Source organism: Atheta coriaria, unplaced genomic scaffold, assembly GCF_025399875.1.
Source record: "Atheta coriaria isolate IRGN ID8LTWV9N9 unplaced genomic scaffold, Caltech_Dcor_3.1 hic_scaffold_7_pilon, whole genome shotgun sequence".
Classification (NCBI taxonomy): Eukaryota; Metazoa; Arthropoda; class Insecta; order Coleoptera; family Staphylinidae; genus Dalotia; species Dalotia coriaria.
In genome coordinates, this window is record NW_027045449.1 from 11,157,784 (window position 1) to 11,171,378 (window position 13,595).

At 37.1% G+C, this 13,595-nt stretch overlaps 2 protein-coding genes across 2 annotated transcripts; one reads left to right on the forward strand and one right to left on the reverse strand.

Moving 5' to 3' along the window:
• Window positions 1-87: 87 nt before the first annotated feature.
• LOC135796222 (leucine-rich repeat-containing protein 15-like) lies at window positions 88-3,927 on the reverse strand. The gene is made up of 6 exons (XM_065308153.1): window positions 3,849-3,927; window positions 3,395-3,545; window positions 3,149-3,292; window positions 2,243-3,088; window positions 775-1,823; window positions 88-423 (listed from the first exon to the last, which is right to left on the reverse strand). Exons 2-5 carry the CDS (start codon window positions 3,442-3,444, stop codon window positions 1,586-1,588), a joined length of 1,278 nt encoding a protein of 425 aa, XP_065164225.1. The 5' UTR covers window positions 3,445-3,545; window positions 3,849-3,927; the 3' UTR covers window positions 88-423; window positions 775-1,585.
• Window positions 3,928-4,160: 233 nt separating this feature from the next.
• LOC135796211 (sperm-tail PG-rich repeat-containing protein 2-like) lies at window positions 4,161-12,927 on the forward strand. The gene is made up of 7 exons (XM_065308140.1): window positions 4,161-4,351; window positions 4,640-5,061; window positions 5,221-5,451; window positions 5,813-6,050; window positions 6,592-6,815; window positions 8,611-8,853; window positions 12,650-12,927. The coding sequence occupies exons 1-7, from the start codon at window positions 4,252-4,254 to the stop codon at window positions 12,851-12,853; spliced, it is 1,662 nt and encodes a 553-aa protein (XP_065164212.1). The 5' UTR covers window positions 4,161-4,251; the 3' UTR covers window positions 12,854-12,927.
• Window positions 12,928-13,595: the final 668 nt, after the last annotated feature.

The following is a 13,595-nucleotide window of genomic DNA, read 5'->3' on the forward strand; positions in this document are numbered from 1 at the left end:
TATCGACAGTTATCGATAAAAAACAAATCAATTTATTACTAGAGGATCACGCAACCCACTCATGCAATACAACATAATGCCTTTAGCTATGTATAGATATTGATAGAATTGTATATTGGCATGTACAAATATTATTTATGATATTTGGTGAGTGGTTTCCCGTGACGTTTTCCACGCCGCGCTTTGTCATCTACAGATTCAGCAGACGCTTCGCGTTCGTCCAATGGTAACACTGTATTTGTTAACGAAGGACGTGAAATGACTTGATCATCGATTGATTTTGTAGAATCCTTGCCTATATTTGTATTTATGCAGATATCGCTTTCATCGGAAGGTGGTGGTGGGTTGTAAGAGAAACCAGTTGGACGTCGTTGTATTTTGGGCGCTGGTAATGATCGCTCGTTGGACATCGACTTGAAAACGCTAAAATATTAAAAAATTATCATTTTTTTTTCTTCATTCATTTATAGCGTCAGTTTTTAGACACAAAAAGTGATATTTTATATACGGATGGCTAAGGTGTGGATAATAGGTATTATCTACGGGTATTATTTACGGGTCGAAGTTTGCGCATGCGCATTTGTCTACGGTGCAGTACAAAACCGTATGAAATGCCAATTTTGATGATTTAAAAAAGTTGATAAACTGGTGTAAGCATCACGTGGCTAAACGTTGTTAAACATTCACTACCCTCACTTTTAATCAATCTCGTGAGTAAAGTCCCCATTTAGCCACTTGATACTTAATATCCTATTAATAATTATGTTGATATACATTTGTTTCGTGGGTCTGTTTGGACTTTGGGTCGATTGACTGCTATCAATTGGAGTAACTTGCGATTCTTTTTCGTGTGTATCTTCTTTGATTTCTATATTTTCCTTGATTTTACCAGATAAGAATTTCGATTTTTGCGCGTGATGAGAATATGACGGTTCATAATTGAATATTACATTTTGACTTGAATTGAATCTGGACTGTTTAGTGTTTTTCATTATGATTGGGGTTTCGGCGCGTTGAATGGATGTGTGTCTTGCTTCTCTTTGAGCGGGTCGCCTGGCCGCATTCTGTTTTATCTTGGCGTCGAAATGCTCCATGACCAGCCAGATTAGAAACAGAATGAAGAATACTAGCAGCAGTGCGATCGGCATTACTCAAGTCAAGTCACCATCGTCACTGTGGTTGATCGCTAGCGTGCAACCATGAAATAGATAGGTACATCACCACAATTCAGAAACATCTTCAAATTCACTGGAATTTTTAAAGCATACTAACAATCAGTCATAGATGACTTATTTTGCGTCAAATTTGGCATTTGGGCATACAAATCAACGTTATATTTTATTATAGATTATAGATTACACTTTGGGTACATTTTCTGTGTTTGATTTCGAAGTGTCTGAGGTGTTATCATCTTTGATGATTCGGACTCTTAGTGTTGTGATTGACGTGCCTGCGCTTGGACGTCCGTGCTGGTCGGGTTCGTTGGTGGTGGTGAAATCTGATGCTGAGTCGTTGGTTTCATAGGACATGCGTTTCAGTTTGCTGGTGTCGGCTGTGAGGGTTTTGGGCGTTTCGTCCACCATGTTTACGGATTGGGAGTCTCTTCGTTTTCGACGTTTGATTCGGTGACGTTTGTGCGATTGTTGAATATGTTGACGTTATTACGCAGGGATACTCGCGGTGCATGGTTGAGCATACTGGCCCATTGACCATCGCAAAGGGTGTTGAAGTTCATGTTTACCAGGAGTGCTCCGCCTAAGTCTCCTGGACCACGGCACGTTGGTTGGGTGTCCCAGATGGTATTTTTGTTATCATGAAGCCAGCTATTGAAAAAATGTTTAAAATTTTTGATTAGAAATTGGTTTTAAAATGCTAGCGACGCTAAAAGTGATTTTTATTGATTTGCATGTTCAAAAATTTAAAAATTTTTAAAAATTTAATATTTTTGAACACATTTTCAATATTTATTTCCATATTTAAGGTTTTTTTTTTTTCAAAAATTTTTCAAAAAGCACAAAAAACTGTTAAACCCGACAATTTTTCAGTTTTCTTTTTGTTTTCCCGTATAAAATATGTTCGTATTATTCGCCAAAAATACTTAATATGTTTAAAATTTTCTTAAAATTTGCAAAAAACTACAAAGTGTTCTTTTTTGAGGAAAAAATTAAATTTTTTTAAAAATTTTTGTGAAACATCAAATTTTTTGAAAATACAAACCATTTTCTATAAATTCCAAACTTACAGTGACAAATAAAGAATACTGCAATCACAATGCCAAGGATTTTTCGTCAATTTAATCGACTGTAGTTCTTTCAACTGATCAAAAATCTTAGCCGGTAAAAACTGAAACTTATTACTATCCAAATGCAATTTCTGCAATCGTGGTGTCGATTCAAACACCCCTGCATCCAAAGACTTCAATAAATTATTATTAACCAACAAAGAAGTTAAATTGTGCAATCCATTAAGAGATTTCTCTTCAATTGCTTCTAAATTATTCGAATACAACAATAACTTCTGTAAAGCAGGTGTCCCTTTAAAGATATCCTCTGGAATATGCGCGATAAAATTTTGTTCTAGATGCAACTCAACTAAATTCGCCAAATTAACAAAGTCGAGTGCGTGTATATGACTCAACTGATTGGCAGCTAAATTAAGTATTCGTAATTGTTGTAAATTGATAAACAGTCGCCGTGATAATGTTTGTAATTTGTTTCGTCGCAGCGTGAGCTGTTCTAGATTGTGTAGATTATAAAAAATTTTCGATGGCAATTCAACCAGAGAATTCTCAGCCAATTTTAAAGTTTTTAAACTTTCAAGGTCATTGAATATCTGCGCATCTAAATTATACAATGCATTTTCACTCAGATCTAAATCTTCCACTGCGCGTAAATCAGTGAAAACATTCACAGGGAGATTTTGTAATCGATTTCCAGAAAGATGAACAACAATCAGGTTTAAACTTCCGGCGAAGAGATCTCCAGGAAGTGTTTGTAAATGATTATGTGACAAATCAACACTTAGGAGATTACGCAGTTTTTGAAAGGTGTTATTTGCCAATTCTTCGATTTTGTTTTTGTGTAGCTTTCTGCGAACAACAAATGTGTTATCAGATGAAAGGTTTTGTTTAAAAATAGGCAGCGCTTACAGATAAAGCAAATTATCCAAGTTATCGAAAATATTTTCGGGTAGATAATCAATATCGTTGTCGAATAGATCAATTTCGTTCAAGTGCGCTAAAATTTGAAAGGCTTTTTTATTCAGGGTGCTCAATCGATTGATTCCTAAGTCTCTGAAATTTTATAGATAGATTTAATTAGTTTTTATCATAGAATTATATAGATAGAAATCGTTTTAAAGAATTAAAGTAAAATGAATCATCTGTTGGACTTACATTGTTCGTATATCATGTGGAATTATTTGTTTTGATGGCAGATTAGACATTTGCGCATTCCAACAGTTGAGGCTTTTCGTTTCCGGTCGACATTTGCATGGACCTTCAACGCATCGGAACCAACGCTCATTCTCATCAGAAATAATCCATACTTAAAGTCAAATTTTAATTTTATATATTTTTCTACTTTTAAAGCGGTTTTTAGACGCAAAAAGTTATATTTTAATCACGGAAGGCTAAGGTCGTGACTAAAGTAGTTTAGTCACGGGTTTTAGTCATGGGGTAGGAAAATAGAGTAAAAGTAGAAAAATATAGAAAAGCATAACGTGGTTAAACATGATTATACACTCGATTGATTAAACGCTCGCTTTTAATCAGTCCCGTGGTTAAATGACCACTTAACCCACTTGATACTTAATATTCTATTATTATATCTTGTAATATAAAACAATACCTGGTTGTTCCAATGATCTTACACGTCGTTCCAGTTTAAGCAAAGAGTGACTTAAGTCACTTACTTTACATTGAGAATTTTCAGCTCCAAATTCAAAATTAGAACATTCTTGTATATTTTCAAGAGTAACTTTTTTAATTAATATTAAAACAAATAAACTAATGGATTTGTTAAAAGTGACATTGTTCTGAACTTGGTAAAGAACTAAACACGTATGAGTTGAGTAGGAACAAGAGTAAAGTTTTGCTAATTTAAATTGATTGTTAGTACAATGAGCGTGTTTAATTTAATTTGTTCAATTGTGATTATTAAACAAGTTAGGTTTGGTTCGTTATGTCAATTGACATTGACAATACACGCGTTTTTTCATAGTTTTTTTCTGCGGAATAAGTTTTTCTTAAAAATGTATAATTTATCGCCTCGATTTTTACTCCCATCTTCCCAAACTGGTGTTCTTTTGGGACCCAGTTATTATTTGCTAGATGAAGTAGCTGCTATCAAAGGTAATCATTTTTTAATAGGGAAATAATGGTAATATTGAGAAAAATCGACGTTTTTAAGAAAATAAATTTTGGAGCAAATTTAAAATGTGAACTTTATTAGTTTTTATGCTGCAACCACAAATAAAGTGTTGTTGTAAAGTGGATTAAATACAGAATCTATTTATGTAATAAACTTTTAAATTTTCCATAAATTTTAGAAACTACAAGCGTTTAAAGTTGAAAAAACAATTTTTTTGCTCACAAAACCAAATTTTTTTAGAATTTTAAGATTTTTTTTCATTTTTTCAGAGAGTTATGTCCCATTCTCATCCAACACCTACCGCAAACCATTCGTACCTACCACCTACACAGAAGCAATCTATGGACCTGTGGACCAACACAAAATCATCGGAGGTAGCTCCATGCAAAACCGAGCACCACGAGTAACCTTCGCCCAAACTACAAGCAATAAAAAAGAGTTTCCTAAAGGAGACTTAGAAGAAGATAAAGAACTAATAAAACAAAAATCAACTACTTTAAAACCACCCCCACGCCGTACTCGTAAACTCTACGTGTGTAAAGTTCCCTTCTACAACGATGTGAAAGGACCTTCCGTGCCATCCCACATGGACGACAATGGTTACACCGTCGATGAGAACGATAAACTCATAAAAAATCCACCGGATGTCGTGGATACAACATTGGGTCCAGCTCGTTACTGCGTGAATCAAGTAAAGTACCGATTTATCTGAATTTTCTAAATTCTAAATTGTTTGTGCTACCTTTAGCATCGAACAGATGTTTGATAAGTCTATCGATAAAACCTATTATTAATGTTATCTTCAAGTGCTGAGATTAACACGATATGATTTTTTCTCGCTTTGTTCAAGTGCGCAAATATGTCGAAACGCATGTATGGCGGCTGTAAATGGTCGGCGCGGACAGAGCCACGACGGACGATTTTTGCACTCAATGATTTTCCTGGCCCAGGAAGCTATGATGTGAATGAGAAGCGCGAGGATCCTGCGGCGGAGCTTACGGCACGCGCTCGTGAGATGGCAGTAGGCATGTCGTACAATCCACGAATGATGGAATCCATTCAGAATCAAACTCTACGCGAGGTAACAACACATTTTTTTAGTTTTATAAGCGGTGTTTCATATGTGAGAGAAGTGATATTTATATCTGCGTGTAATTAACATGGAATAATTTAATTTCACGATCTGATGAACTTGTGAAACGCATCGCGCAAGTAGGAAGCACGGTTTATTTAATTGGACACGTGGGCGGCGCGGATATTTTCGTTGGCGTTCATAAATTCTGTTTGCGTGTGTAAGTTGTGACGAATTTTGTTAATCGCAGGATATTTTTATACTTTTAATATACTATTAAGACAAACATAACATAATTTCAATATTGTAACCTGAAATATTGTGTATATTGAGTTGCATACCAAAAATTTACTTTGTTTTATTTTTATAGGATTTTCCTGGGCCACCAGATTACAATATACAGAAACCTTTAATTACACGGACGACAAATAAATATGCAGGGTTTAATATGTCATCTAGACGCTTCAAATCAGCGAATGATGATCGTCCAGGTCCTGGAGATTATGAACTACGCAGTACTTTAATACGGAAAAAAGTATCTCAATCAGAAACTGGTTTTGGTTGTAAAGTATTGAGTTCAAAACGCAAGAAAAAAGCTGGGGTTGAAAGTAATGTGCATAATTATTATTAATAATTTATTTAAATATTAGCTTTAACCCGCGGCTTCGCTCGCGAATATCTAAAATAATGAAGTTGCTCTCGTACGCGTTAGTAGTCGCAGAAGTAGTAACAATGAAGTAGAATGGCTGAAAGTATAGTCTATGGAAGTATAGTGTACAGTCTCCATAGTGTAGTCAATTGGATTTGATGTTGACGTAGCTGTCGGTAATACAGTGTGATAATACAGTGTGATGGTACTATAGTACTTAGGTTTGAGCTTCATTGCTGGAATGCTAGATGGCGATAAAGTAGTCAAATAGCCAGATGCAGAGGTATTATTGGCTCAACAATTTCTTTATTTTATTTAAAAAATAATTTTTTTTATTAAATAAAATGTAGCCTATAACCATTCGGGGACCACTAAGAATATGTGTTCAAATTTTCATGATGATCGGTTAAGTAGTTTTTGCGTGAAAGTGCAACAAACATCAGGACTTTCGCATTTATAGTATTAGTAGGGATTAATATTAATTTTTTAATTATTTTTAGAACCTGGTGTTGGAACTTATGACCTCGCCCGATTCCCTTCATCATCAAAATTCTTACAATACCGCACTGTTCCCTTTGGCACAGGTGCAACACGTGACTTTTTCATCCCAGATGACCATCCAGGTCCCTCTGATTATAACACAATCCCTAAAAAAGATGATTCCAAACCATCAGCGATTTTTCGAACAAATCGTGCTCGATTAGAGGAGATAGTCCAAAGCCACGTAAGTTATTCGCATTCAAATCCAAGTGGGGTTATGTTTAATTGGTATTTTTCTATGCACACCCATTGTGTGTTCTTGGTGCGTATGCCTTGCGGTTGTAAATTACGCGCACGAGCCGCATCGTGGATGTTTGTGACGTGCGCGCCGGGCGGCGTGCATCGCCCATTGTCAAGCAAACAAACAGACGCAGCGCAACGCGTGTTTGATGGTCAAGATGGCCGCCGATGCATACATTACGCAGCGGCCATTTTGGCCACGTGCGTTTGTGTAAATATTTGTTATTGCGGTTGAGTAGGAAACCAAACAGGTGTATTATTTGTATTAGTATTAGTAAACTAGTTATACTCGTGACTTCGTCTCGGTAGTGTTTAATTAATAAAAATGTAATTCGTGTTTACTGTCTTGTTATAAACATAGTATGTGTCAATTCTATCAATAAGATTTGCAATTTTATTTTAAAGAAATTAATTATATAAAGAATTGCTAATAATGCACTTCAGCGCGCCATCTCGGATTCAACGATTTAACTATAACTATGATTGAATCTCAATGCCAACTTTTATCCTATAGAAAAGAGCTGTTTTAGGGTTTTCCCAGCAATTATTCTAAATTTTCTCGCCGTAAAAACCATCCTTGGACTTTAACAAACATTTTAAGAAAAGAATTGTCCAAATTGATCAAAGCGTTGTTGAGTTATGCGCTTACCAACAAATTTTGCGATTTATTTTTATATAATAAACTTCCCATAAGGTAATTTTAATTAGAATTAGAATTAGATGCAATCTATACATCTTAATCAAGTAAAAGTCGTCGAAGCGCATCGTTGGCGCTGCGTGATTTATACTCCAGGGTGTTTTCTTCGCTAATTGAAGCAGAGCAAGATGAATGACTACTTTATACAATATGCAAAATTCACCCTGTATAAAATATCTCTTATTATACAGAGTGTTGTTATTTTTATGTAGGTATAGTTTAATTTTTAGTCTAGAGTGTCACAGGTCATAAACTTGCATTTGGGGACGTGTCCCACCCTAAAACAATCGAATTGAAACCCGTATAATCATCGTGAGGACGCTTTGCTGCCCCCATGCTGGGCGCTAACTTTCAACTCGCGAATTTTGACGTTGCTTTGCTTGCCACCCCTTGGTGTTAACTGCGGGACGATTTCAACGACGCAAATCCACTTTGTTTGCAATTGTTAGACTTTCTCCCGCATGTTCTAATGTTATAATAATAATAACATACAGTGTGTTTTTATTGCTAAAAAAACAACATAACCTTATTGTAAATAATTTTTATAAAAATTTAGTTTTAATATTTTTAAGTAGTTTGTGGGTGTTTTCAAGGGTGTAAATTACAAACGATCGAACGTTGCATTCGGTAGTCGTCTGTAGCATTGTGTGTTGTGTGTTGTGTCTCGTTTTCGGTAGTGGCGGTGGCGGTGGCGGATCGTTTTCGGTTTAATTGAAATATATTGTCCCCGAACGCTGATTGTTTGCCCGCCTAGTGGCGGCCGCCCGACTCGCAACACACAACACACACACGAGTCGTAAATATGTGTACGAGGGGTTGCATACGACCGCCCTCTCAACGCCACCCTCTAACTCTCATCAGTGCGAATGCAAACGCGGAGACCAGGGACCAAAACTCTAAATGAATAGATGTTTGCGATTCACTTACGTTAGATTTACTCACCAACCACGGCACTAAATATTAATTAATCGCCGTGATAATCGACACTTGATTAAATTACAAAGCTATAACAAAATAAAATAAACTCTGTTTTATTCCACAGCCGAATGCTACATGCGCAACGTATAACATCCGAGATGATTTCAACAGATTGAAAGCTCGAAGATCATTTGCAAGGAAAGAAGTGAGTTTTTCAAGTACACAGGAACGCGTGGCGTTTAAACCTCGTGACGGGCCTAGTTTTTCAATGGAAGAGACCGAAAAACCAAAGAAAGGATTTGCAATTGCGAGGATTCCAAGATTTGCTCATTTTGATAATGGTGTTCCGGGTCCAAATGCCTATTTGGTAAGTTGTGTAACAATAGCGTAGATATTTCAAATATTTCACTTGGTAAAAACGGTGGAATTGACTTGTTTGACTGAAGACTTTCGGTGAGTAAATCGAGCGTGACATAAAACGAAGCAGTGCCGAAACGTTTCGATTCGGGCATGATGTATGCGAAGACGGTGCGAATGACAACCGCGCCCCCTCTCTGCCACCCCCTGCCGTTTTGCAAATCACCGACAAACGCGTCGAGGATGCTCTGGGGGTGGCGCAGTGAATGACTCACGTTGGCTTCCGATCGTTTTTCTTCATTTTCGAAAAAAGAGTCAAACGCATTCCGAGTGGCGCCATCTACCAATCAATAGTCTACTAATCCTGCATGGATTTTGAGTATTTTATTGAGATTTGAGTTCTTTTCAATATTTCACACATGTGCACTTTAGGAACTTTTGGGCGGGCCGATAAAAAATAAATAAAAAAGCAAACGACGTGAACGGGAACAGGAAAAATCTGGCGTGTATGTAAAACTGAAAAACTGAAAATCGTAGCCGGGGTAGAGTCGTAGATTTTGCTCGCTCGTGTCGCGCCGTATTAATAAATAACGACCGCATCCACCTTCGCACACATTTTTCCGGCTTCAATTGGAGTCTCTGGGGCGCGTAAACTGCAGCCGAGTCGAACATGCAGATTTTTTCATTGGGGTGCGCATATATACAGAGTGATCTCAAAAATCCCACCCGGAAAATAATTAAAATGAATTTTTTTCGTAGGATTATAATATATTTCTTGCACGAATGAATAATTTCCGTTTTTGGCATGCTTTGTTCGCTTTTTTATATTTTATCTCTTTTTCGGGTATGAGGGTGCTATTAGGTGTAAGCGAGAGTGCGTGAGTGCACGAAATTGGGCCGTCGTATATTATCGGAGTGTGTGCGCTTCCGTGTTGAGTAAAAAGAATGAGGAGCGGCGAGATGAACGAGGAGGTTTTGTAAGTACCTGTGCGATGTGGAGGCTGCGGATGAAGGCTGTAAATTGTGAAGAATGGACGCGATTTTGTCAAAACTTTGAAAAAAAAAAGTTTTTCTTCAATTTTTTTTATTTTTAAAAACATTTTTTGGGAAAATTCTACAAATTCTACTTTAATAAAGTAGAAAACCAGACAATTTATTTTTATTTGTTTCGCAATGAACTTGGAAACCGATGCGATGCGATGCAATTTCTTCATATATGCATCCGCTGTGCGCAAATTTCCGTACGTGGTCTGCATCCTAATCGCACATCTTGAGTTTTGTGGTGCATCCCGAGCACAAATTGTGTGATAAGAAATGTGATACTACGGAATTCTGCAATAAATCTCCCTGGATTGATTTTATTTGCTACGTAAATACGTTTAAAAATAAAACTTGATGTTTTTAAAAATAAATTCATCAAAATTATTTTAGTGCTATTAAGATATAGATGGCAGCACTAAAACATTTGAAATATTGTTGTTTCTCTTGGATTTTATAGCAGAATAGAAAAAAAATAGAAAACACGAACATAAAAATGCAACATTAATTTTCTGACAAAGTGCAGTCTACTTTACCAGTTGTAGTCGCGGTAATTCGGAAGGAGGAAGCGAATGAAAATCGCGTGGAAAGCGCATCGCACCGATAACGACCTGTTTTTATCTCCGGCATGCCAGCGGAGGAAACATTTTGTGCACTTTTGACAAAATGCACTTTTATTGTGTTGTTCCTGTCTGTGCGCTTTTTTCTTTGTTTGCGAAAACGAGGGGAGAAGTTTGTGGCAACCGGAAGTAGCCAACTATTTTTCATGACTCATCCAATACTCCTCTATAACAAAGCAACACACAAAAAAAAAACAAAAATCAAAAATTTGCTTAAATTTTACTCAATATTTTGACCATTTACAAATTTTGTTTATAAAATGCTTTCTAAACGTTATATGTCGTTACACATGGGGTTGGTCCACCCCAAAATATATATTTCTTCACTATTTCACTATTGCCGCATTTCTATGTCCTCTGCTCTTGTGTAATGTCGTGTTTATCGTCTGTAACAAATCGTTTCGAGGGGTCCGGACAAAGTTTTCCCCCAGATTTCCTTGAATTTTCATACTTTGAATGCACACTAATCGCATACGGGTGATTCATAGCGAATTGTGATTTATTCCCAATAAAAACTTTTGTTTTTGCAACAAATTTCCACATTAAACCTCAAAACACACTGTATAATCATATAAATGATTACCACCACCATGACCACAAGTATCAGTAGATTCATGGCTTGTAACTACCCCGGGATGACCAAACGAGCGGATTTATCAGCACGTCATCGTTTTTTCCTTCAACTTTTTCTTCTTTTCATCGTTTTCAATCCTAACGACACTTTTTGTGTTCCTTTACTTTTATATCTATTCGTTTTTAGTTCAAATTGATTCGCGTCGATTCATATCTTAACATTTATTACTCCTACAACATACAAGTTTTTTTCTCCTTCTCTTCATAGGCGAGTAGATATAAAGTGAGGTTATGACCGCTCGTAATTTTCTTCGCGCGCACGTCCGGACCGCGTTTTATTTTAAAAATTCAACTGCCCGCAATGCATGGCAATTTTTTAATATAACTGAGAGCTTGCAATGCGAAAAATTTAACAGTTTGCGTTAAATGTTTGATAAAATCATAAGAAATGTGCGAAATGTAATAAAAACTCGGCTGGAAAATTGCAATTGCAAAATTTAGTGAAAATAAGACAGGGATGTGTGCGAGACGTAAAGCACGCTTCCGGGAAAGAGTTAAAAGTAACATTTGAATTATTTACGCCTTTTAAAAGTTGACTTGACGCGCACCAGGATGACTTTTACTATGCCACGGTGAAATAGTAAAGAAAAGGTGCTCGTACGTCGTTTGGAACTTTAATGTTGACATAAAACTCACTTGTTCGAGTAGTTTCCAACGAAAAACACGTATTTTATTGTTTTCGACAAGAAAAAATCAACTACAACCAAATTAAACACTACTAACATATAGATGGCGCTTTAATACACTTTAAAAAAGTTTTTATTTATTTTTTGAAGGAAATTTTTAGTTCTACTCTGTGTAACAAAATAAATGTAATCTTTTATCACACGTGTTGAACAAGACAGATCCAAGACGCGCGCACGCTTGTGAAAAGTTGATGAATCCAAGCTGGCATAAACTCCGGCGTAGTTGTGGTTTGAGGTTATGCTGGTGCGGGCGAGACACGTGGCTGGATGAAGACCATACGCGGAATTAAATTCGTAAATAAGTAAACACTCGTCGAGCGTCCGAGGCGCGCGTAAATGGAATTGCGATTGGTGTTTCATGTTTTTACATCTTTTTACGCCCTCTCACTATCCTTTTTACGTTCTTTTGCGCCGGGCCGTGCTGTTTTTCATTTCTCCGGCACGTGCGCGTCGTTTTTCTCGCTGGCTTAACAGAATTTTACAAAATTTACATCTTGGGTTATTCTGGAACTAGGTTAGGTTAATAATTTATCATTTTATGAAGCACATAACTTACAAAAACACAGAAAAAAGAAATAATAATAGAATATTAAGTATCAAGTGCGCTAAATGGCATTTTATCCACGAGATTGATTAAAAGTGAGGTTCTAAATGGCGCCAAGCAATTTATTTGGTGTTGTGTGGCATCGTAGGCAAATGCGCATGCGCAAGCTCCACCCCGTGACTAAAACCCGTGACTAAAGTACTTTAGTCACAACTTTTGCCGTCCGTGATTAAAATATCACTTTTTATGTCTCAAAAAATAATATTTTGTTACTTTATGTTTTAGATTCAACAATCAGTGGCTTCATCAATGTACAAATCAGCTGCAACGTTCAATATCCGCCTGAAAGAAAATGTAATCGGTTCAAAACTCCGATTAGCCCCGAAACACACCCGTGTCGCATGGTACAAAGAAAAAACCAAACGAAAAATGCTCCGGGTCTTCAATCGTCCAGAGATTCAGTGCATGGAGAGCTGGATGGAATTGTAAGCGACACATCATTAGTATGCGCGTTTATTTTATAACCTCACTAAATGTCAGCGTCAGTAAATCCTGGAAAAGGTCACGCATCAAACATTTACGACACCCATCAAAAGGTGTATGTTGTATGAGTATCTGTGCTGAATGTTAACAATACGCAGGACTCCAAGGAGTTCGGATTTGGGTTGTTCCAGTTTCTGTCACGCATGTATGAAGAACAAAATGTCGCGTTGATATTTTGATTTTAGGGTGGTGGTAGAGGTGGTTTTATCCTTCGTGCTAGAGGCAGTTTGATGTGGCAGTTTCGTTGACGTATCGTTGACACTTGAGCGCACTCTTCACCTCCGCCTCGTTTCCACTCTTCGCTTCTTTTCTACTCTTCGTGCGGGAGCCGTTGACAGCCAGTTTGCGAAGTGTTCACGGATCAACGGACATGCCTGTCGCCGAGCGCGGACGGATTTATTCGCGAGACGCGATGCGACGACAAAATTGTAATTTAATTTATATCGGCTGGCATTTTGCGCCGATGTGTTGTGATGATGTCCCGATGCGTCCCGCTTTCGGATGGAAAATACGTTTTTCTTCGTGCGGCGGCGGCGCTTCGCGCTTCAATGCGCAGATTATTAATCTCGTGCCATCAGCGCTGGTAGCGCTTTTGTTGCTTCGGGTTTTATAAATTGTGTTATGTGGATGACAAAATATTTAATAATTACGACGGGAGTTTAATAACAAAACGGAAAAAAACAGAAAA

What these genes read in the sequence shown, in the direction of transcription:
- LOC135796222 (XM_065308153.1), bottom strand. Translation starts at nt 3,444, where the DNA reads ATGTCTAATCTGCCATCAAAACAAATAATTCCACATGATATACGAACA. An exon ending in CCACATGATATACGAACAAT is followed by an intron (nt 3,293 to 3,394) that starts GTAAGTCCAACA and finishes ATAAAATTTCAG; the next exon opens with AGACTTAGGAATCAATCGAT. An exon ending in TTGGATAATTTGCTTTATCT is followed by an intron (nt 3,089 to 3,148) that starts GTAAGCGCTGCC and finishes TGTTGTTCGCAG; the next exon opens with AAAGCTACACAAAAACAAAA.
- LOC135796211 (XM_065308140.1), top strand. Translation starts at nt 4,252, where the DNA reads ATGTATAATTTATCGCCTCGATTTTTACTCCCATCTTCCCAAACTGGT. An exon ending in CTCGTTACTGCGTGAATCAA is followed by an intron (nt 5,062 to 5,220) that starts GTAAAGTACCGA and finishes GCTTTGTTCAAG; the next exon opens with TGCGCAAATATGTCGAAACG. An exon ending in GAAAAAAGCTGGGGTTGAAA is followed by an intron (nt 6,051 to 6,591) that starts GTAATGTGCATA and finishes AATTATTTTTAG; the next exon opens with AACCTGGTGTTGGAACTTAT.